At 43.0% G+C, this 21,543-nt stretch overlaps 1 protein-coding gene across 5 annotated transcripts in view; it reads right to left on the reverse strand.

Annotated features, from left to right (window-relative positions):
• LOC144685974 (teneurin-2-like) overlaps nt 1-21,543 on the reverse strand; it is a 555,228-nt gene that overhangs the window by 274,580 nt on the left and 259,105 nt on the right. For all 5 annotated transcript variants that reach the window (XM_078551059.1, XM_078551058.1, XM_078551057.1 and 2 more), the window contains one exon: nt 9,319-9,553. In XM_078551059.1, the coding sequence (XP_078407185.1) occupies nt 9,319-9,553 (235 nt within the window). The remainder of the gene's footprint in view (nt 1-9,318; nt 9,554-21,543) is intronic.

Consider the following 21,543-nt stretch of genomic DNA (forward strand, 5'->3'; position numbering starts at 1 on the left):
TGGAACTCTTTGCATACATCAGAAATAATTTTATCTGAATTTGACACTGCAGTAGTAATATCTATCCTTGCATATGTGGTTTTTGATTGTAGTGTATTTAGCCTTTTACAGATTTCAAGCTATGCATGAGCTGTATATCATCATCTTTTCAATGTTGAACAAGAAAAACATGTCACAATCAGGCAACTAGATTTAAACACACTGCGAGCTGAGCGGTTGCTCAATTTTGCCACTTAGAAGTTTCTGCTCTGACTCAATATCTTTAGGGGTGAGCTTTTGATGCAGTAGGTCAAATGGAATTGGGACTGTTTGAATTCACTTAATTCAAGATCTATTCAAATTCTACTTGACATTCCTGCCTGAACTAGATAAGAGCAGCAGTAGGATTACACAAAGTGAACGAGTGCCGTGAAAGCAGAGAGGCTCTTTGGGCTGGTGTGATTATGTGCTAAGAAACTACTTTTTAAAGTTTTTTTTTTATTTTTAAGGATTTTGAATTCCTCCATTTTCTCCGCTGGTATTTGTGGACCATGCACCATCTAGAACTCAGAAGGTGAGATGGTAATTCTCTCCTTTTTAAAAGACGCTCTGACCTAATGGCTCTTCCCTCAAACTTCTCTCCCACTGTGGAATAGCACCTGGCATCTGCTTGGCTGTGCCCCACAGTAATCTAACTTGCCAGTGTGAGGATCCACGACTATGATATTGGTCTTTCAAAGTGCTATGCTCCTGTGCTCTGACATTTTTATGGTTTGATTTTAACTTTGCCACTCGACAAAAAATTTTCAACACAAAAAGCATGTCCATAGATAGTAACTGTTTATTTATCTGATTGGATGACATCATGGTAAATGGTTTTCGACATGAGTCACATTTATCCACCTGAAGATTGGCACAAGTGTGTCAAATACGTGGTAAGACAAATTTAGTAGCCTGATATCAAAATTGGGAAAGGCACAATTAAGATGGATTCCAAATTGATTTATAAATATGAACATGTTCTATAATTCCTTAAAATTATAGTTATAATGCCGTAATTCTAGAGAAATTAACATTACGATGAAACTTAAAGAGGAAATATAAGATGCGATGATAGAAATTGGGGCTCTTGGGATAAGAACAAAAAAAAGAGGAATTCTGGCAGATGCGTTCCAAGTTATGAGCAACTTTGATGAGGTAATTCCAGCCAAAACATTTCCACAAATGTTGAGTCAGTAAACAGAAGCCATAAATTTAATTATGCTCTTCCTTACAGAGGAAACAGTCTCTGTACCCACTCTAACTAAACCTTTCATAATTTTAAAGACCTCTACTACTCAGCCTTTTTTCTTCATGAGAGAATAGATCCTCTCCAGTGATCTATATCCTTTTTATAATATGGTGACCATAACTGCACACAGTACTCTTAAGTGTGGTCCAACCAAGGTTGATAAAGGTTTACTTTTCAATTTTATTCCTCTAGAAATAAAGCCTAGTGCATTGTTTTTTATGGCCTTGCTAACCTGTGGTGCAACTTTTAGTGATTGGTATAATTGTACCCTGACAGCCCTTTGTTTCTCTACCTCACCGAGGCTTGCACTTTCTAAGTAACAAGTGACCTCCCTATTCTTCTGACCAAAATGTGCTACAGCATCTCACATTTATCTATGTTGAACTTCATTTGCCAATTATTTGCAAGTTTATTAATGGTGTCTCATAACTTGTTGCAGTTCTCTTCATATATTGACTATCCCCCACACCTCACCCTCCCACCCAACTTGGTGTCATCTGCAAATTTAGAAATTGTATTTTTCATTCCGAAGTCCAAATTGTTAATGTAAATTGTGAACAGCAGTGGAACACCACTTCCACGTCCTGTTACTCTAAATAACAACCCTTTATTCCCGCTCCCTGCTTTTCATTTTGAAGCCAACTTGCAATACATTTTTCCACTTATCCCCTGACTTCCCATCTCTAACCTTATCCATTAGTCTATTATGAGACACCTTATCAAAGGCCTTTTATATTCTTTTACCTCCACCTGAGTCACAGAGGGGCCTTGTTTTAACACCTCATCCAAAAGACAGCGCCTCTAACAATGCAGCGCTCCTTCAGTACTGCACTGGATTGTCAGCCTTGATTTTCATGCTCAAGTCCTAGAGTACAACTTGAACCCACACCCTTCTGACTCAGAGGCAAGAGTGCTACCAACTGGACCTTGACTAACAACTATGTCCACCTGATTGACAGACTTGGCTTACAGTTGGGCAGAGATGACTCTGGGACATGCCACATGACCACTTAGGTCTAATCTATTCCGCTGTCCTTATCTGGTCTAGGCTATGTGTGAGTCCAAATCCACAGCAATGCAGTTGACTCTGAACAGCCCCCTGAAATAGCCTAGCAAACCATTCAGTTGTATCAAACTGCTACAGAAAAGCATAACGGCCCTATGGGCACACCACACAGACTGCAATAGTTCAAGAAGGCCATGTTCTCGAGGGCAATTAGGGATGGACAATAGATGCTGTCTTGCCGATGATGCCCACATCCCATGAATGAATACAGAAGGAGGGAGGGGTTTGGGTCAGATTAGAGATTTTAAAGTCTCTGACCTGACCCCAACCCAATATGTATTTGTGTGTTAAAATCCAGCCCAATGCAACAATGTGATTGGTTTTCTTGTATAGTCAGGCAGAGCAATGAAATGACTGAACATATTTACATTGCCATATAAATTGAGCTACAGGCCCATGGTGGGTGTGTAATTTGGGCTATCAAAGTTGATGAGTAGGTAGGTCAAAAAAGTATGAATTTACATTAGCTAAAAGGAGGACATATCTCAGAGATGATGGTTTTATGTAAAACCAAGATAGGTACAAAATTATTACCAATCAGTGGAAATCACATCGAAGATTCGGAACATCAGAGATTTTAATGTAAGTTTTATAAGATGGAAATGTAATCCTAGACAACCGCTATTACATGAGTCACTGTTAAATTGTGTGTACATGTGAAGAAAGCTTTACTTTATGAATAACTGGTCATTGGCTGCAGAATTTTGATTTTTTTTTTATTTATTCTTTTCATGGGATGTTGGTGTCACTGACAGGGCCAGCATTTGTTGCCCATCCCTAAGTGCCTTTGAACAGAATGGCTTGCTCAGCCATTTCAGCAGATAGCTAAGACTCAACCACATTACTGTGGATTTGGAGTTACACGTAAACCAGACCAGGTCAGGATGGCAGATTTTCTTCCCTAAAGGGCATTATTGAATCAGATGTGTTTTTACAACAACTGATGATAGTTTCATGATCACCAATTACTGAGACTAGCTTTCAATTCCAGATTTATTGATTGAATTTAAATTCCATCAGCTGCTGTGCTGGGATTTGAATTCATGCCCCCAGAGCGTTCGTGTGGGCCTCTGGGTTACTAGTCCGGTGACTTTTTAAAAATTCTTTCATGGGATGTGGGCGTCGCTAACAAAGCCACTATGCCACCTTCTCCCCCGACCTATTCAGCTTAGATCAGATTTTATACGGAATCTCTGCTCACGTTTTTCTCTGTACATAGGTGATGTCTTACTATAGCCAGCAAGTTGTGCATGATAAACAACTTTAAAATATTCACTTAATTCTAGTTACAACTGGTTGGATTTAACAGAATGTTGCAGTCCCTGCCCCCTTGGCTAAAAGTTGGGCAAGTTAACGCTGAAAGCAGCATTAAATAGTTGGAGGTGTCACTTTGGCCCCCGGTCTTGGCAGGAAATCCCACCTTAGAGAGCTGCCATCCCATTGGAAGGCTGGCAGGTCTGTAGTCAACTGTGAGTGGTGACCACTGCTGGGACTACAGGCAGGCCCACCACGCCGAGGAGCCTGGGTCTGGGGTTGCCAGGGTCAGATTGGCAGGCCCCAATGAGAGGGCGGGTGGGTGGGGTGGGGGTTGTGTTTGAGAGGCCAGGGGGTTAAGGGAGTGGGTGACTTTGAGGGGTGCTCCTGAGGGGCCTAGGGTGTCTGAAAAGCAGGTCTCACCACCACCACCTTAAAATAAAAGTCATTCTGCCTGATACCATTGTGAGCCTTTAATGGCTGAGGTTGAGATTGTGTTTCTTTTCACCCACATTTTGCCCCGCTGTCTCTTCAGGCCATCTTTCCCTTTATAGAAACATGCCCTGTTTCCAGAGCTCTGTCAATTGCATTTGTCCAGACATGCTCAAAAAAGAAGCATCCAAAGATTCACCCTATAAATTCTCCTGCTACTTATACAGGGACTTAACAGAAATTTCTTTACCCAAAGATTGATAAAGATGTAGAACTTGATACCGTAAGGAGGAGTTGCAGTAAATAGTATGGGTGCAATTAAGGAAAATCTTGATAAGCACACAAGAAAGGACTAGAAAGATATGCTTTACATGAAGGCAGCTGTAAGCCTCCAACTGGTCCAACTGGCTCCACAGTGAAAAGGATCTCATTTTGAATTCGTAAGGTGAAAATGTTTTGCCTGGTGTTTGGTTAAGTCTATGGGTTGTTGTTGTCTTAATGGAGATTAATTTGGGAATTTGTTAAAAGTTATGATAGTAGTAATTTGTAGCCATGTGTACATATATTTTATCCTGTGTAAATTAATAAAATGTTCCATTTAGTTTAATGTAAAACCTCAAACTGGTGGTCTGATTCCTGAGTTTAGAGTGGCATCTCAAACATAACACTTAAATTGAAACAGAATTACCTGGAAAAACTCAGCAAGTCTGACAGCATCGGTGGAGAAGAAATCAGTCAACGTTTCGAGCCCTCATGGCCCTTCAGCAGAACTGAAGCATAGTTTCAACAAGGGAGAAATATAAATTGGTTTAAGGTGGGTGGGGGGGAAGAGACACATTGAGGGTGTGGTGTGAGCAGATAATCAAAAGATGTCAGAGACAAAAGGGTCAAAGAGGTGTTGAAGGTGGTGGTCTTTGTCTGAGAAAAGTGCTAATTAAGAATGCAAAACAGGATATTCAAAGTACAGCTCTAGTGGGGGTGGGGTGGAAAGACTAAAGGTTTTAGTTTTAGATTTAAAAATAATGGAAATAGGTGGGGAAAGAAGAATCTATATAAATTATTGAAAAAAAAGGCGGGTGGGGGGGGGGAAAAGAAACGGGGTGGGGATGGGGGGAGGGGGAGTTTAAGATCTAAAGTTGTTGAATTCAATATTCAGCCCAGAAGGCTGTAAAGTGCCTAGTCGGAAGATGAGGTGCTGTTCCTCCAGTTTGCGTTGGGCTTCACTGGAACAATGCAGCAAGCCAAGGACAGACATGTGGGCAAGAGAACAGGGTGGAGTGTTAAAATGGCAAGTGACAGGGAGGTTTGGGTCTTTCTTGCGGACAGACCGCAGGTGTTCCGCAAAACGGTCGCCCAGTTTGCGTTTGGTCTCTCCAATGTAGAGGAGACCGCATTGGGAGCAACGAATGCAGTAGACTAAGTTAGGGGAAATGCAAGTGAAATGCTGCTTCACTTGAAAGGAGTGTTTGGGCCCTTGGACGGTGAGGAGAGAGGAAGTGAAGGGGCAGGTGTTGCATCTTCTGCGTGGGCATGGGGAGGTGCCATAAGTGGGGGTTGAGGAGTAGGGGGTGATGGAGGAGTGGACCAGGGTGTCCCGGAGGGAACGATCCCTACGGAATGCCGTCAAGGGGGGTGAAGGGAAGATGTGTTTGGTGGTGGCATCATGCTGGAGTTGGCGGAAATGGCGGAGGATGATCCTTTGAATGCGGAGGCTGGTGGGGTGATAAGTGAGGACAAGGGGGACCCTATCATGTTTCTGGGAAGGAGGAGAAGGCGTGAGGGAGGATGCGCGGGATATGGGCCGGACACGGTTGAGGGCCCTGTCAACGACCGTGGATGGAAAACCTCGGTTAAGGAAGAAGGAGGACATGTCAGAGGAGCTGTTTTTGAAGGTAGCGTCATCAGAACAGATGCGACGGAGGCGAAGGAACTGAGAGAATGGGATGGAGTCTTTACAGGAAGCGGGGTGGACAGGGCCCTCAACCGTGTCCGGCCCATATCCCGCGCATCCTCCCTCACGCCTTCTCCTCCTTCCCAGAAACATGATAGGGTCCCCCTTGTCCTCACTTATCACCCCACCAGCCTCCGCATTCAAAGGATCATCCTCCGCCATTTCCGCCAACTCCAGCATGATGCCACCACCAAACACATCTTCCCTTCACCCCCCTTGACGGCATTCCGTAGGGATCGTTCCCTCCGGGACACCCTGGTCCACTCCTCCATCACCCCCTACTCCTCAACCCCCACTTATGGCACCTCCCCATGCCCACGCAGAAGATGCAACACCTGCCCCTTCACTTCCTCTCTCCTCACCGTCCAAGGGCCCAAACACTCCTTTCAAGTGAAGCAGCATTTCACTTGCATTTCCCCTAACTTAGTCTACTGCATTCGTTGCTCCCAATGCGGTCTCCTCTACATTGGAGAGACCAAACGCAAACTGGGCGACCGTTTTGCGGAACACCTGCGGTCTGTCCGCAAGAAAGACCCAAACCTCCCTGTCGCTTGCCATTTTAACACTCCACCCTGTTCTCTTGCCCACATGTCTGTCCTTGGCTTGCTGCATTGTTCCAGTGAAGCCCAACGCAAACTGGAGGAACAGCACCTCATCTTCCGACTAGGCACTTTACAGCCTTCTGGGCTGAATATTGAATTCAACAACTTTAGATCTTAAACTCCCCCTCCCCCCATCCCCACCCCGTTTCTTTTCCCCCCCCCACCCGCCTTTTTTTTCAATAATTTATATAGATTCTTCTTTCCCCACCTATTTCCATTATTTTTAAATCTAAAACTAAAACCTTTAGTCTTTCCACCCCACCCCCACTAGAGCTGTACTTTGAATATCCTGTTTTGCATTCTTAATTAGCACTTTTCTCAGACAAAGACCACCACCTTCAACACCTCTTTGACCCTTTTGTCTCTGACATCTTTTGATTATCTGCTCACACCACACCCTCAATGTGTCTCTTCCCCCCCACCCACCTTAAACCAATTTATATTTCTCCCTTGTTGAAACTATGCTTCAGTTCTGCTGAAGGGCCATGAGGGCTCGAAACGTTGACTGATTTCTTCTCCACCGATGCTGCCAGACTTGCTGAGTTTTTCCAGGTAATTCTGTTTTTATTTTGTTTTGGATTTCCAGCATCCGCAGTAGCTTTTAGCTAACACTTAAATTGATTGATTATGAAAGTTGTTTAAAGTTTCCCTCTGGGATTTTAAATAACTGCTTTATCAACTGCATGGGTCAGAACAAGGGTACATGAAGAGGGTGGGAGGAGGCTTGTGTGGTACCTAAATGCTGCCATCTACCAGTATGGCCGTATGGTCTCGTTCTGTGCCGTATGCTAGATGTAACTCAATTTAACATTTATTCTGTCTCTCTCTCTCTAGGTAAGCATTCTGTCTTTGCTTGCTGGTATCCATTTCTTCAAGTTAGGATGATCGAAACTAAGATCAGGAATACACCGTGTGGTCTGGTCTGTCCCCCGTTGTGGGCAAAAATAAGCCATTTTCCTCTCTTTCCCTTAGCATAATGCACATGTACAGCACGAGTCCAATGACCTGGCTTTTGTTTTTAGAAAATAAAACGAGCTTCAAATGTGCTTTACATACCAGAAAAAAAAAAGTTTTAAAAATGTGGAAGAAAACTGACCTACTTTAAGGGATGAAGAGAAGCCACTGCCTGAAAGCTGACTTCTGCCCACTGATAGTGTCAGCACCAGAATACCTCAAATTACAAGATGTATTTTAAATGCGGCAGTGTGCAATTCATCATTTCAATTGGTTATTGTTGCACAGCCTCTCCAGAGCCTTATCCGAGGAATTTCTTTGCTTACAAATGGCCACTAACACAGCAAGGCCATCCTAACAAGTGCTGAGCAGCCCCCGATGCCTGAAATGAGGATGCGGCTGCTACTTACTGGTAATGTAGTGTCATGCAGGGCTCAAATGCAACTTATTTTTTTTGCAGCAATAACATTTATTTTATTTTCTTGCAAGTGATAATGGCCTTCCTCGACAAATACGTTTTTCCTACAGAGAAAACCATTGTGTACTGGAGAAATGCAACCTGGATGAGAATCCAACTGATTGAAACACAGTCAGTGGAAAAGTGCCATCATGAGCCTACACATCTGTGAAAACTGCATTGTTCAATTCCCTACACCAACACTGTACAAAGATTGATCACTGTGGCAAAAGGAGACAAACTCACTGCTCCTGCTCTCAAAATTTATCTGACATTGTTCAATCTGATTAGTTTTATCTTTAAATAGTGTGAGCTTATTTTTACAAGATATTTTAGAATTGTATTTGGGAGCATTTCAACAGAATCCAGAAGAATAAACAAGCAATGATTTTCTATATCATTGTCCTTTGTGTCCACTAATTCAATGTTCCAGCATTAAAATATTGAGGAGCTATATGAAAAAGATGAATTTTCCAAATGTGCTGCCACCTCCAGATACACTTCTTAACCTCTGAAACAAACACAAAAAGAGCCTCCACGGCAATTAGGCACTTCTTTCTGATTGTCCACCTATCGATCATTTGAACTGGTTTTTGCTGGGGTGTTGAGGCCCAATTTGAAATCTCTTACCCTGGGTGCAGCATAAGAACTTAAGTCCATTATAAAATTAACAAACATGTTAGCAAAGACAGAGGTGATTTGATACTTATCAGAGCAGACATGGGCAATAGTATAAAAACACCTCCTGTGAAGCAGCGCCAAAGAAGTTAAAGACAAACTCTGTTACTCCATTGTTCACTCATTAAAAATTGAAATGCTGATGGGAATCTAGTGAGCAGTACGCTATGCATGTGTCTGAGCAGAGTTGCCTGGGTTCTGCTTCCTGAAGTTCTTGATGATGCGTTGAGCTAGAGGACATGTCACGAGGAAAGCTGAGCTGAAGGCTAACTGTACTCCTTTGTGCAAATAAGATGTGTTGGATTAACCGCGAACAGTGGGTTATCCTGAACAATTTGGCACACTTGAGTGGGATGCCTCTGGGTGAAAGCTGTCAGCACTGTGGATTGATTGCATTCAGTGTGTTAACCATTAAACACATTGTGGTCCATGGTAAAAAATAAAATTAGGATAAACAGAAAAAGGAAGCTCATTCCCCACAGCACAAGTTTATGATCTGAGTCAGGACGCAGCTAGGAGAAGATGTGGGATTGCAAGAGGTGCTACTGTGCTTTGGCAAAATGGCTTGGATAACAGATTGAGAAGTTATTAGGTGCAATAAAATCTGACAAGCCAAACAAATGTAAGATAAGAATAAACCATCTTATACAATACCTTGTCTCTAGTGGCACATTGCTGTTCAGAACCCAGCTGTCCTGCAGCTGAACAGACTCTGGTGTGGTAGGTAGCTCATTGGGTGCAGCAGAAGGGGCATGAATCTGGTTCCTTCTGTTTGTCAAAGAGTTTCTGTTGAGAGAGTTGGCAGACGAGTGGTGGTGCGAGAGTGTCTGGTTGTGGGGTGGTGGAAGAGGAGGTCGGAGAGTAGACTGGCTGTGATGGTTTGGAGGGCCTGCAGAGAAGGGAAGAACACAATTATTGACATGCTGTTATACACTCTGTTCCTTCAGAAAGATAAGTTGGCAAGATGAAAAAAGTTTTATAAATCTGTTGACACTTATTCTGATGGGGTGAAATGCCATCTGATTACAAGTTCCACACATCTTTCTATTAACTGCTCACATTATATATACTGAAATTCTGCACTTCTGTAATTCAGTCAAACAAACCTTCACAGCATTACAGCACCAGATATGTTATCACAACCCTGCTGCGTTCATCCATTTTTGTTTCCCACATCTAAGAACTTGCCGTTCATCTTTGCTATGTTGGTTCTTTTCCATTGCTGAGCATTTATCTTTTTGTCTATGTCATAAATAATAGTCTAGTTAGGAGTTTGTTTCAAGGCAGCTCCATATCTCGGGGTTTCAGATGACGCTGATAAACTGCTTGAGCTTCACACCTGTGGTTTATGCCATCGTAAGGATCCCTTCATGTGTTACTGACTTGTAACAAACTCCTGCGGTCTTTTATTCTCCGAGTAAATGCTTGCCACCAATGGATATTTGCTGGAGTTCCAGTTGTAATTTCTATAGCAGTTAATTTTGCACCATGGAAATCTAAAGGGTACTCAAATTAAATTGTGTGGATGGCACAGAGCGAAGTAACAATTGGGTTAATGAGAAGACCTGCTTGTTCTTAACAAGCTGAGGTGGACGTCAGGGTAATAAGTAGATTCTAAAGAAAATGCAACAAAGAGACTGTAGTGAGCCTTTTGAATAGTTTTAATTACAGAGTATACTGTCCTGTTCACTCTAAGTGTTTAGAGTGTTGCCAGCACACCAAAAGGCCAGTACAGAATAAAGGATAATGTTCTAGATGGCATTGCTTCTGTACACTGATACAGAGTAAAGAACAAATTACTTATTTATCTCTGATAATATTGCTGCCACAAACTTATTGAATATAGAGTATAAATAAGTATTAATATTAAAGTTAACCTCTTCAGCTGAATTGTCAAAATATTATACAGGAAAATATTTGTACATTTAATGGGCATGTGTCTCAGTATTTGAGGTGGCATCATTTCTTATCTCCCGTGTATCTAATATGCACACAATGTGAACTTTATTGTTAGGTCAATGGACTAACAGTTTTGCTTACCAACTGCATTGACTTGAAAAGGGGTTGGTTTATAGCTTTTTCTTCAAATAGCCCATGCTCTTACTTCTCCAGGACCATTTTGCTGTAAGCAAACATTGCAAGAGCCATTTGGAAGTGACAAAATGCACTGCTTGGTTCTAATATGCTTCTCTCATCTGCAAATGTTATGATCGTTTTCATGTTATAGCTGCAGGACCCAGATTGCACTGACTTGTAGTTGTCAACTATGGTACAAGATGTGCTTATAATAAATAGCAGAAGCAAAATAAAATGCAATGAAAATTTCCATAGGCCTTACAATGACTCTTCTATGCACCACTGAGTTTTGCTATCTGTGACATTTTTCAAATTGAACAGGGTTTTTTTTTAACTGAAGCAGCTCAGAGGGTGGGATAATTTGAGCCCACTTGGCTAGTGTTTTTGTCATCATGGGCACAATTTCCAGCAGGTGCCAACATGCCACTTGCTGCAAACATGATGAGCTTTGCAAGACTGGCACATTGACAAAGCAATGTAGAGGAAGTGAGCATTGGACCAGAGCTGCAATTAACGCGCAAATGAGAGTAGGTAGTCGTGGGGAAAATGCTGACAGAAACTCCTCTGCACCTCAGATTCCCAACACTATTGTTCACCTATTTATGAAAGGGATTCACAGAATGTGAACAAGAAAATACATAATGTCAAAAAATGAAACAAGTCAAATAGCTATCAAAAATCTTGATACTTCATGATCTATATCCCACAGTCACATCCAATGAGTGTTATTTAGTGTGATCAGGGGCAGCGATGCAACATCCTGTCCCATGACCATGGTTTTCTTGATACTTATCATTAGGGAGAGCAAGTTACAGGCATGGGAGAGGCAGTCCATGAGTCTTTGGAGCTGTGTCTTCGCTTTCAGTCTTCAAAGATTGTAGAGCTTGACATCTGACCTAGTATGCACGTAGACTCCTTCCATTTCTGCAGGGAAGGCAAGGTCAGGAGAATGGAGAAGAGGATGCCAAACAGAGTGGAGACTAGGACACAGCCCTGCTTGACTCCATTCTTTATTCTGAAGCTGTTGGAAGTGGAACTCTCAAACTGTACAATGCAGTCATTGAAGGAGAAGGTGAGACTGAGGGGCTTTGGTGAACAGCCAGTTTTCCCCAAAATCCTGTAGAATCCTACTCTGCTGATGGGTTTGAATGCCTTTGTGAGATCTATGAAAGTCAGGTGTTCCCTACACTTCTATTACAGCTGGCACATTGAGAACATTATGCCCACAGTATATGTGCCAGTATGGAAACTGCACTGTGCTTCCAGGTACACTCGGTCTGCAAGTAGATGGAGTTTTTAAAGTATGACCCTCACAAAGGCCTTCCACGTGACACTAAGGAGTGAGATGCCCTGTAGTTGTTGCAGTCTCCTTTGCCACCTTTGATTTTGTATAGTGTGATGATTTTAGCATCATGCATCTCCTCTGGAAGTGGTTAGCAATTTACGCTACCTCACGCCTACAGTCACAGGCTATCTGTCCCTTAATGCAGAAATTGATACACAATTAGGGGAAGCAGCTACCACATTTGGCCGATTCATGAAACGTGCATAGAATAACATCAAGCTGACCCTTAGGACCAAGTTGATGATTTATAAGGCCTGCGTTCTCATCACCTTGCTGTACAGCTGTGAAACATGGACAACTTACAGCTGTCAAGAAAAGAAGATCAACGATTTCCATCTTTGCTGTCTGCGGCACATTTTGAGTATATCCTGGCAGGACAAAATCACAAACACGGCAGTCTTTTCAAAGGCAAAGCTACCAAGTTTGTTAGCACTCACAAAATAGAGAGAGTCACATACCCAAGGACTTTGTGTATGTTGAGGTAGCTGGAGTCAGGTGACCAGTAGGACACCCAAAGTTCTGCTTCAAGGATGCTTGCAGGCCCTAGGCATTGATTATTGCACCTGGGGAGTCACTGGCTGACAAGAGGGGAAAAAGGTGACACCTTCTGTGGGCTGATGTGCAACACCACAATGACCAGTGACTACAGCAGCTTGGCAATAGATACCAACGCCAAAAATAACAACTCACAGTGACACTTGGTAGCTTCATGGATGGCACTTATGGCAGAATCTGTTTCTCAAGGGACAGGTTTGGCCTCTTCGGCCATCAGCAAAGGTGAACCATATGCAGGTGGATTTGTTTGCTGCTCATCCATCACCTTTTGTAGGCGAAAGGATGCTGCAATCCCATAATCAGCATCCCAGCTCTGAACATGTTCTCCTGGCTGGAAGGTGATAGGTCAATTCTTTATAGGGTAAGATCACTTGACAGATTTGATAGGTTTCAGGGCCAGACACAAGCACAGGAAACAACAATCAAATAACAATTCAGACACTGCATTTTTTAAAATGCTTTTTTCAAAAAGAAGAAAGATTGAGCTGATAAACCTTCATACGATATTGCAGGAATTGGAGTATGGATGCACAATAACGCAAACAGTGTACTCAGCATGCAGCATCAAATGACATGGAAAACAATCTCAGCTTCTTTTCTGCTGTTTCTGATGGATCCATCTTGCTTAAATGCAGCACTTCAAAGTGATCAACAGTACATAATTCAAAAAACACACCGAAAATGTCTTATTTACTATGAAGCCCTTCAACCTCCATCTCCATAAAACAAATTTTGTTTAAAAGGCTTTTTTTTTCCAGTTTAATGAACTTGAATTGCTTTTGCACTGTACTCAAAACATCTCAAGCACCTTGAGTAAACAAATTCTTTTAAAATCCCATGTATTGAACAATTCAGTTGTTTTAAGCTCATGACGAAGCGATTGGTAAATGATTACTGTTTAGAAATTAAGCAGCTTTTAAAAAGCATACGCAAGATGTGGTGGCTATATCACAAGAGTTTTATTACAATCAAATTTCTCTGGACGTCCAGGAAATAAAGAAATAAATTGCATTTCTTTAGAACATACAGGATGCTACACAAGCAACGTGTTACTTTTTAAAACATTCCTTCATGGGATGTGGGCTATGCCAGGCTAGCATTTATTGCCCATCTCTAATAGCCCTTGAGGAGGTGGTGAGCTGCCTTCTTGAACCCCTGCAGTCCATGTGGTGTAGTGAAAAATTTCATAATTTTTGCCCAGCAACAGTAAAGGAACAGTGTTATCGTTCCAAGTCATGATGGTGTGGGACTTGGAGGGGAACTTGCAGGTGGTGGTGTTCCTATGTACCTGCTGTCCTTGTACTTCTAGGTGGTAGAGGTCACGGGTTTGGAAGACGCTGTTAAAGGATCCTTGGTAAGTTGCTGCAGCGCGTCTTGTAGATGTGTGTGAGTGGTGGAGAGAGTGAATGTTTAATGTGGTGGATGGGGTGCCAATCAAGCAGGCAGTTTTGTCCTGGATGATGTTGAGCTTCTTGAGTGTTGTTGGAGCTGCACCCATCCAGGCAAGTGGATAGCATTCCATCACACTCCTGACTTGTGCCTTGTAAGACCATAAGATCATAAAGTGTAGGAGCAGAAGAAGGCCATTTGGCCCATTGAGTCTGCTCCACCATTTATGGCTGATCTGATAATCCTCAACACCACTTTCCTGCCTTTTCCCCCATAACCCTTGATTCCCTTAATGATTAAAAATTTGTCTATCTCAGCCTTGAATATACTTAACAACCCAGTCTCAACAGCCCTCTGCGGTAAAGAATTCCACAGATTCACTACCCTCAGAGAAGAAATTCCTCCTCATCTCTGTTTTAAATGGGCGCCCCCTTACTCTTTGAGATTATGCCCCCTGTCCTAGACTCTCCCACAAGGGGAAACAACCTCTCAGCATCTACCCTGTCAAGCCCCCTAAGAATCTTATATGTTTCAATAAGGTCACCTCTCATTCTTCTAAACTCCAATGAGTACAGGCCCAACCTACTCAACCCCTCCGCATAAGAAAATCCCTCCATACCCGGGATCAAACTAGTGAACCTTCTCTGGACTGCCTCCAATGCCAGTATATCTTTCCTTAGATAAGGGAACCAAAACTGTTCACAGTATTCTAGGTGTGGTCTAACTGGTACCTTGTATAGTTTTAGGAAGACTTTACTATTTTTATACTCTATTGCCTTTGAAATTAAGGCCAACATTCCATTTGCCTTCCCTGTTACCTGCTGAACTCAGATGCTAGCTTTTCATGATTCATGCATGAGGACCCCCAAATCCCTCTGTGCTGAAGCTTTCTGCAGTCTTTCTCCATTTAAATAGTATTCAGTTCCTCTATTCGTCCTGCCAAGGTGCATAACCTCACATTTTCCCACGTTATATTCCATCTGCCAAGTTTTTGCATTGGCAGTTTTCCAATCCTCTGGGTCTTTTCCAGAATCTAAGGATTCTTGGAAGATTACTGCCAGTGCATCCATTATCTCTGTAGCTACTTCCTTTAATATCCTAGGATGCAACTGATCAGGTTCAGGGAACTTATCAGTTTTTAGCCCCATTAGTTTCCCTAGTACTTTTTCTCTAGTGATGGTTATTTTATTTATTTCCTCCCCCGCCCTGACTTTTGCTCCTTGATTATTTAGTACTTTTGGAATGCCATTAGTGTCTTCTACCATGAAGACTGATGCAAAGTATTTATTCTACTCCTCTGCCATTTCCTGGTTCCCCATTGTTATTCCCCCAGCCTCATTTTCTAAGGGGCCTATATCCACTTTGGCCTCTCTCTTCCTTTTTATATATTTAAAGAAGCTCTTATTGACCTTTTTTATCTTACTTGCTAGTTTACCCTCAAAGTTTATTTTCTCCGTTTTTATTTTTTTTGGTCATCTTTTGTTGGTTTTTAAAACTTTCCCAATACTCTGGCTTACCACTAATTCTTGACACCTTATATATTTTTTCTTTTAATATGATACTATCCTTAACCTCCTTTGTTAACCACGGTTGGTTTATCCCCTTCCTAGAATCCTTCTTTCTCACTGGATATATCTTTATTGTTAGTCATGAATTATTTTCTTAAATGTCTGCCATTGTTCATCAACTGTCTTTTCTGCTAAACTCCTTTCCCAGTCCACTCCAGCCAACTCTGCCCTCATTCCTTTGTAATTACCCTTACTTAAGTTTAGCACAGTTGTTTCCGACCCAAGTTTCTCACTCTCAAACTGAATACTAAGTTCTAACATGTTATGGTACAGTTTCCTAGGGGATCTTTTACTCTGAGATCATTTATTAAACCTGCCTCATTACTACATTACCAGATCCAAAACAGCCTGATCCCTGGTTGGATCCACAACATATTGCTCTATGGAAACTGTCCCAAATACACACTATGGGCTGAATTTTCCCCCCGTCGGAGGGGAAGTTGAAGGGTGGGCACACACAGGTGCGCTTCCGATTGGCGCCCCCAAATGGGGGCGCAGTGGCATTTTATGTTGGCGTGCCAAGCGCTCACTGTGCGGGCCGGGGGGGGGGAAATCCCAAAATCAAGAGTGCGCTCTTTCGCGCATGCATACGAAAGAGCGCACTCATCTCCCTGAGGCTAAGTGCTGCCTCAGGGAGATTGGCTCAAAATGTAAAAAACCTAAAAATAAAAAAGAAAAATTTCCCTAACATGTCCCCTCATGTGATAATGTCACATGAGTTGGGATATGGCCATAATTTTCACAAAAACTTTATTAAAATTTTAAAAAACCTACATGAAACCTCATCCTGCCCGTGGATGAGGTTTCATGCTTTTTCTAGTTCGTGCTGGGGCTCCTGGCTGGCCCACCAATCTTAAGGTTGGACGGGCAGGTCCTTTAATTACATAATTGACTGTCAATGGCCTCAATTGGCCATTGACAGGTCGGCGGGCCCGCAGCTGATTTTGCTGCGGCCCCGCCTACCTGAAAATTTAAATAGGGCGTGGTGACCTCGGGAGTTACCCCGACGTCACCGCGTGTCGGTGAGCAGGCCCAGCCCCCACTCGCCAACACGTAAAATCCTGCTCCATGAATTCTTGCTCAAGGCTACCTCTGCCAATTTGATTTTCCCAATCTACATGGGCAGGATATTGAGTTCGGTGAGTGGGGGCGGGGAGGGGGGGCCCGGGGCCTGCTCACCGACATGTAAAATGACATGGGATCTCTCCCCCAGCCTGCACAGGGAGCACATAGCGCTTCCTGGTGGATGTCACGATGGGTGGGCCTTAGTTGGCCCGCCCACGTAAAATGGTGGCATGCTCCCAATTGGGGGCGCCGATCGGAGGCGTGCTTGCACGTGCCGGCTCCTGAACTCCCCCCTCAATGGGAGGAAAATTTTCTCCCATGAAGATTAAAGTCACCCATGATTAATGTACTGCCTTTTTTACACGCCCTCATTATCTTCTGATTTATTCTCTGTCCTAAAGTATAACTACTGTTAGGGGGCCAATAGATACTCCCACCAGTGTCTTCTTCCCCTTGTTAATTCTTACCTCCACCCATATCGATTCTGCATCTTCTGATCCAAGATCATTTCTTGCTATCACACGTATTCCATCTCATGCTAACACAGCTACCCCACCACCCTTTCCTTCCTGTCTGTCCTTTCAAAAAGTCACATGCCCCTGAATATTTAGTCCCCAGCTTTGATCTCCTTGTAATCATGTCTCTGTAATGGCTATAAGATCATACCCATTAACCTCTATTTGTGCCATTAATCCATTTATTTTATTCCGAATACTATATGTATTTAAGTAAAGAGCCATCAATTTTGCCTTTCTACCATTTTTTCCCCCTTTGACCCTATTTTTTACATTTGGACAATCTGTCCCTTCCTGTCACACGCTGGGTATCATTACCTAAATAGCTGCCCTGCAATCCTTTTGCTTTGTAAGCCAATGTATCCCCTCTCCAGAACCCTCCCCCACTCTATTTAGTTTAAAGCCTCCTCTACACTCCTAGTTATTCGGTTCACTAGGACACTGGTCCCAGCATGGTTCAAGTGAAGCCCATTCCACCAGAAAAGCTCCCTTTTACACCAGTACTAGTGCCAGTGCTCCATGACCTGAAACCAATTCCTCCCACAACAATCTTTAAGCCATGCATTTAACTCCTTGACTTTATTTACCCTGTGCCAATTCCTGTGGCTCAGGCAGTAATCCTGAGATTATCACCTTGGAGGTTCTGCTTTTTAACTTAGCACCTAACTGTTCAAATTCTTTCAGCAGAACCTCCTTTCTAGTCCTATCAATGTCGTTGGTACCAACATGGAAGACGACAACTGGTTCCCTCCTCTCCCAACTCCAAGTTACTCTCCAGGCCTGAGATGATATTCGTAATCCTGGCATTGGGCAGGCGACACAGCCTTCAGGACTCACACTCATGGTGCAGAGAACAGCATCTATCCCCCTAATTATACTGTCCCCTACCACTTCTATGCTCCTATTTCCTCCCTGTACCACAGTGCCATAGTCAGTTCGTTCATCCTCCCTGCAGTCCCCGCTCTTGTCCACACAGCTTGCAAGAACCTCATAATTGTTGGACAGTTGCAGGGGCCGAGGCTCCTCGAATTCTGCCCCCTGGGTCCCCATACCTCCCTCACCTGCAGTCACACCCTCCTGTCCCTGATCACAGACCAAATTTAAATTACCTGATCTGAGGGGTGTGACCATCTCCTGGAGCAAAGTGGCCAGGTGAATTTTCCCCTCCCTGATGTGGTGCAATGTCTGCAGCTCAGACTCCAGCTCTTCAACTTGGATCTGAAGTTCCTCGAGCTGCAAATGCTTACTACAGATGCATTCGCTTTGGATCACCTTGGTGTCCAGCAGCTCCCACACACTGCAACAGCAACACATCACCCATCCTGCCATCGCTATCTTATTTTATTAAATTAATTATTCTGGCATCCCTGCTCTTTACACTTTATTGCTATTAATTTTTTATATCACTATCGATCTTACACTTAACAAGCTAGTTTTAAGAAAAAGAGAAAGAAGACTAGAGACCTAAACACAAACTAAAGACCTTACTTTTACTTTAAAGACTAGAAATACTCACCACTCCTACTCAACAATCAGCTGTTTTCCCTTCATTCGCATCATGTTGTGGTTCATGACGTCACTCCGCCACTGGTCTCACTGCAATCTCGTCGCTCTCCACGCTCTTTTTTAAAATGAAGTCTCCCTGCTCTCCGCGCTCTTTTTTAAATGAAGTCTCCCGCTATTTTTTAAATGAAGTCTCCTTGCTCTCCACGTTCTTTTTAAAATTGTGTAGATGGTGGACAGGCTTTGGGGAGTCAGGAGGTGAGTTACTTCCTACAGAATTCCCAGCCTCTGACCATCTCTTGTAGCCACAGTATTTATATGGCTGGTCCAGTTCAGTTTCTGGTTAATAGTAACCTCCAGGACGTTGGTAGTGGGAGATTCAGTAATGGTAATGCCATTGAATGTCAAGGGGAGATGGTTAGATTCTCTATTGTTGGAGATGGTCATTGCCTGGCTCTTGTGTGGCACAAATATTACTTGCCAGTTATGAGCCCAAGCCTGAATATTGTCCAGGTCTTGCTGCATTTGGACATGGACTGCTTCAGTATCTGAGGAATTGCGAATGGTGCTGGACATTGTGCAATCATCAATGAACATCCCCACTTCTGGCCTTATGATAGAAGGAAGGTCATTGATGAAGCAGCTGAAGATGGTCGCGCCTAGGACACTACTCTGAGGAACTCCTGAAGTTATGTCCGATAATGATATATTTGATCAGTTAATTTATTTTGATGAGTGATAAATGTGAGACGGGCCACTGGGTGAATTTTTTGCTCTTCGCATAATAGTAGAGAATACTTTATATACACTTGAGTATGTAAATGGTGCCTGAGTTTGGCATCTTATCCAATGGATGGCATCTCTAGCAATGCAAATTTCTCTCAGTATTGCACTGAAGTGTCAGCCAAGATTCTTTGTTCAAGTCTTAGAGTTGGAGCCTGAACATATAAATTTCCAGCTTAGAGATTAAGGGCCAGATCTTTGCTACCGACATAGGTAGCTCCAGTTGGAAAATTTCTCATCTCGGCAGACCCGCTTCAGTTTAAAGCGCCCGGTTGCAAACAAGTTTTGCTCCGGTGGTGGGGGGTGTGGGGTGGGGAGGGGTGGCGTGGGTGCAGTGTAGAGTTGGGCCTGCTGGCCCCAGAAGCCTAGATACTAGGCCACTATGGAGGCAGACGAGTGCCAAGGCGGGATGGTTCAAAGGATCGACTCGGTTCTCTAGGACTTCATCCTAGTTGTAATAAAAGGAGTTAGGCCCTCTAGCCCTCACACCGCGTCACCCACTCTCCATGGCTCCCATACCCTCCCAGATAACTCAATGCCAACTCAATGTCCCACAGCCGCTCCCCATGATCCTTCATACCCTCCATGGCAACTCATGTCCCCCAGCTACTCCTTATAGCCTCTCATACCCTCCATTCCAACTCATGCACCCCCAGCCATTCCTCATGGCCCCTCATACTCACTATGTCAACTCTTGCCCCACATCCACTCCCCATGAAATGATAAGAAACGACAAGGCCTGACAAGGCCTTGATGGAAGAAATCAAAAGGTAGAAGGTATTTGATAGTGGAGTGCAAATAATGCAGCATTTTTAAACACAAGAACAGCTGTTCCTAAAGTATTTATGCAATATGGAACTGAAGTCACTGACATTCACACTGTCTGTCCCCACACTGCGCACACTGCAGAAAATTGCATAATATCATGGCACTTTATATAACATCAGGGCTTCAAGATCCATCAATATTACAGCAGTTTCCAAGTATTTTTAAACTATTCGTTTAGTTTATACCCATGAGCACCCCATTGGATACAATATTTATCTAGAGGACAGATCCGCCATCATAATGCACTAGTCACTGCAGTATTCTGTAGAATCCATCCACTGGATAATATTGTATCTGACAGTGCCATAGTGGATGTGCCCATCCATTGAGAGAATTACTGCTGGTCCTAAGCAATTTCTGTTTAGTAAATGACTTGCTTATGAGTGAATTTAATTAATTGACCAGAAATCAGTGTAAAATATTAGTGAACCCTCTCTATTCCACAGGTTTTTTTTAATGTGCTAATAATTGTAGTTGAATATTTGCAAAGTAATGTGAATGAATGGTTTAATGTTTTCTTTTTAGTTTGCGGCATTCTGCTTGATTGTACAAATAATATAAGTTTTAGAAATAATAATAAGTTGAGAATTTATTGAACTTGACAGTGTTCATATGGTCATTAACCCAGGATACTTTGGGGATTATACTTTTTCGATTGCCACTGTCTTGGAGCCAGTGGCCCCTCCTAGCAAGTTCCCTGAGGAAATTATCAGCACTCACTAATTGCTTTTTGTTGCTTTAATTTTTATGAGGTAATTGTTTTGTGCTCATCACAGTGAGAGAAGGCGTTAAATTGTTCAATTTAAAATTCTCATCCTCATGATTAAATCAATTCATGGCCTCATTGCTCCCTATCTCAATCCTCACCCAACCATCTTCTCCCCTCATCTGTCCATTCTCTGTCCCTTCGACTCTTTCTTCAGCCTCCTGCCTTTCCTCCCTCATTACCGGCTGCACCTTCAGCCACCCTATCGCCTGAATTCCTATCTTTAGCCACTCCAGCTCTCAAACTCCTTCTCCCCCTTCAAGATGCTCCACAAGGGGTGGGATAGTGCAGGAAGATGCAGTTGAGGTAGAAGATCAGCCATGATCTTGTTGAATGGCAGAGCAGGCTTGAAGGGCCAAATGGTCTACTCCTGCTCCTAATTCTTATGTTCTTATGTAAAATCCACTTCTTTAACCAAGAATTTAATCAACTCTCCTAAAATCACCTTCGGTTCGGCATGCACTGGCTTCTGACGATGCTTCTCTG

This window comes from Cetorhinus maximus, chromosome 10 (genome assembly GCF_964194155.1).
Source record: "Cetorhinus maximus chromosome 10, sCetMax3.hap1.1, whole genome shotgun sequence".
In the NCBI taxonomy this organism is placed as follows: Eukaryota; Metazoa; Chordata; class Chondrichthyes; order Lamniformes; family Cetorhinidae; genus Cetorhinus; species Cetorhinus maximus.